General features: G+C 36.2%; 1 protein-coding gene across 1 annotated transcript; it reads left to right on the top strand.

Moving 5' to 3' along the window:
- The first annotated feature begins 1,117 nt into the window (after positions 1–1,117).
- Positions 1,118–3,964, top strand: LOC140138196 (uncharacterized). Its single transcript, XM_072160115.1, has 2 exons — positions 1,118–1,227; positions 2,944–3,964. The coding sequence occupies exons 1-2, from the start codon at positions 1,144–1,146 to the stop codon at positions 3,808–3,810; spliced, it is 951 nt and encodes a 316-aa protein (XP_072016216.1). The 5' UTR covers positions 1,118–1,143; the 3' UTR covers positions 3,811–3,964.

Genomic DNA, 3,964 nt, shown 5'->3' with positions numbered 1-3,964 from the left:
TCAGTTATGGGGCATTACAAGACCAGACTTAACAAGCAAAAATAGTGGGGAGGTAGGGACGTGCTGCTGAGAATTTGGAAGTGGACCCATAAACATACCAATTTTTCAAGAAATTTGGACCCATTGATATACCAAAAGTCAAAATTTAAGTCGAATTTAACCCAAATTGTTTTAGTCTTTACAAATTTCGGGAAAATTTTGGCTAGATTAAGGAAAAATTTGGGCTATTTTCCAAAAAAATTGAGAAAATTGTGAAAAAAGGACCCATTCATATACCAAAATAGGCTTTGAAAAAGGGTCATTGATATACCAAAAGGCTGAAAATGATACCCATATTTGCGGCACGTCCCTGTATGGTCATTTGTACTGAGTACCCCCCCCAGGGCTCAGAATGGGGTGGGGGGGTGGGGGTGGGGGGGCTGATATTCCCAAAGATATCTCTATTAAACCTGCCAGTGAGTACAGAAGCATTTTTAGGGAGCAAGAGTCCTTACCAGGCAAGGTGAATTCCCTCCTGCCCCCTGCATGAACATCAGAATATTTTCAAATGGGGGGGGCAGTTGACTTAAATTGCCAAAATATGCTTGAAAAGAGCAAAAGTAGCTCATTTCCCACAAATGGGGAAGAGGCATGTCCCACTGTTCCTTCCCAAGATTGTCACCCATGCCCCCTCCTTACATCACTTGACCCTCATCAAAGTCACATCTTTGTGACATATGAGATGATCCAGCTATGACAAAGAAAGCCGGGAAAGAAAGCAACTTCAAAAATTGAAATTGAGTTAACAGGGTGGGTTTTTTGCATAACGGGGTTTTTTTGCGACCATATTTCAAACTTTTTGCATCAGATTTGTTCACATTCCACATTTATTTGCACCCAACTGTACTCTATCGTCTTATAATATAACACTGGCCAAAACCAATGTAATTAAAGGGAAACAACTGCATTAGAATGTGTAAATGTTCTTCATCAGGCAGCCTTACTGTGAACATTTCATGACATGAGCTGACATACATGCGTGCACGTACATACACAGATAACTCAAAAATGTTACGACACACCAAATATTAGTTAAATAGTGCTAGAGTGACATGTTCATTGTGGCAGATAACATCCTTGGAGACAGAGGTATATATACATTTGATGCTGTTTGAAAAAAAAATCGAGCTGAAAATGAAGACTAGTGCAATATTGGTTATCTTGGTGGCCTGTGTTATGGTGTATCAGGTAAGACTGCAAGTTTATTCGAGAACAATATTTAATTCTAAGAGCATTTAAAGTCTTTTAAACTTGCGAAGATATATGTTGTGGATTATTTTTATTAGTCACAGATATGTTGAACATTTTTGCACTAATTTCATAAAACAATTTCACTGCAAAATGGATATTTTGTAAATATTTGTTGGAATTAAGTTTGGAATTAAGTGCAACATTACTTAAAAAAACAAATTTTGCCCATGCATTCACATAAAATGATTGAAATAAATGGGCGAAATCATGGCAGGGCTGTTAAATTTTGTCAGCAGCTAGGCTGTCGGACTAAACGCTAATTTGACAAACTGTCACAATTGTGGAGCAATGTAACATTGAACTTTATGCAAACCACAAAAGAATTAAGCTACCAGTTATTTTCACCTTGTACATCCTAATCAAAGACAGACATGTCATAATTAGGACCAGCAGGAAATATAATTATGCATCTTTTAGCTCTGATTTAAGACCTAATAATGTTGAAATCGGTATAGAACATCCCAAGGAAATTTCAAATTCAAAAGTTACAGTTATCTCCATTAATTTGTACACAAAGTGTTCTCAAACATCAACTATAGCACTGTACTTTCCATTGATTAGAACATTAAAATGCGACTTTTGATTTTGTTCCTTCCTTGGGTTTTGGATCACTGTTGCTTTAATTCTTAACTGAATTCAACAAATGAGGTCTTGAATTAGAACAAAAGGGGTACAGGTATATTGGCTGCTGGTTTTGAAGGGGGAAATAACTGGTACCTTAATTCTTTTGCAGTCTCTATTACAATTTGAGTTCAGGTCCATGAAAATCAGTGAGTACCTACAAATTTCACACCTAAGGGGCCAGAATGGCCCTTAAAGATTTTAGCTTGCATTCACGCATTATCTTGGTTTATCAAAAAATATCTTAACAAGTTGAGCATGTTTTTGAATACATGTTTTCAACATGTTCAATAAGATGGGCAATGTATAATGTAAAATAATTTTTGACTCTATTCCAAGGGCTACTTTTGAAAATTTTTAGCAATGGATAATTAATTTTTCTAAAACTTTCCATTCAACAGGTAAATTTGATCCTAATCATGAACAGCAGTCCATTTCACTAAACATTTTACAATTGATTTTGAGATTTGCAAAGATTCACATAGTTTAGTGAAATGGACCCCATATATAAACATCTCAAAAAAGTAATTAACCCCCCTTAAATAATGACCATTATTCAAAAACGGATGATTGTATTACAAATATGTAAAATCCGTTGGAAGCAGAATTTATTTCTGCACATTTTGACACCTCATTTGTAGCAATTAACTAAATATTGATGTCACAGCGTACATTTAAATCAATGTAACCCAAGATTTGAAAGTTGCAGTAAATTGTATTGATTTTGTATTCAGTGTAATGGAAGGAAATCTGTATCTGAGTGTTTTTGTATTGTAAAAATTTGTATGTAAGTGCAACTTTCAAATCTGGACCTCACTACATTAAATTGACCGATGTTTTATTGTTTTCTGTGCTGTCGTATCAAATGAGGTGTCAAAATGCGCAGAAATTATTTTTTCTTCCAACACATTTTACAGATTTATAATACAATAGCCCCATTTTGAATAATGGTCATTATTTAAGGGGGGTTAGTTACTTTTTTTGAGATGTTTATATTAATATAATGTTGTTTTTTAAAAATTATTTTTACAGGTAGAAGCATGGCCCTTCATGCGGTCTCAAGACGGGTCTCAAGAGAGAACAACACCTACTACACCTACTAGTTCACCCCAAAATGAAAGTACCACACCACCCGTCTCTACCACACCAGAACCATTAACTTTCTGGACTCGGCTCTACAACAAACTGAAAGAGATCTTTTTTGACAATTCCAATGACCCAAACACCCCAAACATTACTGATAGTTCCGAAGTATCAACTTTTGAACCACTGAAAACTACACATGGTGAAGCAACTACGGAGTGGTTTGAAGAGCAAGGATTCTTTGAAGGATTTTTTGGTTCCTTGGCAAACAGATTCGCTAGCTTGTATGCAAAGTTTGGTACACAATGGACGAATTCATCGATGGATGAATTAAGTGAATTCAAAATGAATCCAGAAGATTTACTTGCAAATGAAGTTGACACTCTTCTTCAAAAATACCCCATTGCTATGGAAGGTATTACAGATTTCGATAACCTAAAAACTTCTATTGTTGATGCGTTAGTCTCCGCTTGGAACTCCAGCTTAGACATAAATGACTTTCCAGTAGTAAGCCCAGAAGAAATTCAAGATAAGATTCTAGAAACACTTCAAGAATTGAACTTGGGTGATCAGCTGACTAACAACACTGGCATAGTTGCCTCAACACAAGCCCCCACAAAGATCCTTTCAGATAGCTTGCCAGATGCTGATGAAGTTCAAGCCAATTTTCTGGCGATTCTGAAAAAGGCTGAGAGGCGTCCAGATGCGGTCTCATTTGCTGGAGGAGCATCTTCTAATGATGATGAAGTGAAAGAAGAAGCAGCACCACAAGGAAACTGGTTTAACCAGTTTATGAGGAGAGCCAGGAATAAATAATCAGACTATGAAACATGACTTTTTGAAACTTTCAAATATCACAGTTACGAGGGCATTGTCTGCTTAGGCCAAAAAAACAAAGTCTGTCTCAGACACCTGGGCACACTTGCTATGTGAACTCCACTTTAGTGCTTAGTGGCCATAATTTATTTTT

Source organism: Amphiura filiformis, chromosome 17 (assembly GCF_039555335.1).
Source record: "Amphiura filiformis chromosome 17, Afil_fr2py, whole genome shotgun sequence".
Lineage (NCBI taxonomy): Eukaryota > Metazoa > Echinodermata > Ophiuroidea > Amphilepidida > Amphiuridae > Amphiura > Amphiura filiformis.
This window is presented reverse-complemented; position numbering and strand designations above follow the sequence as displayed.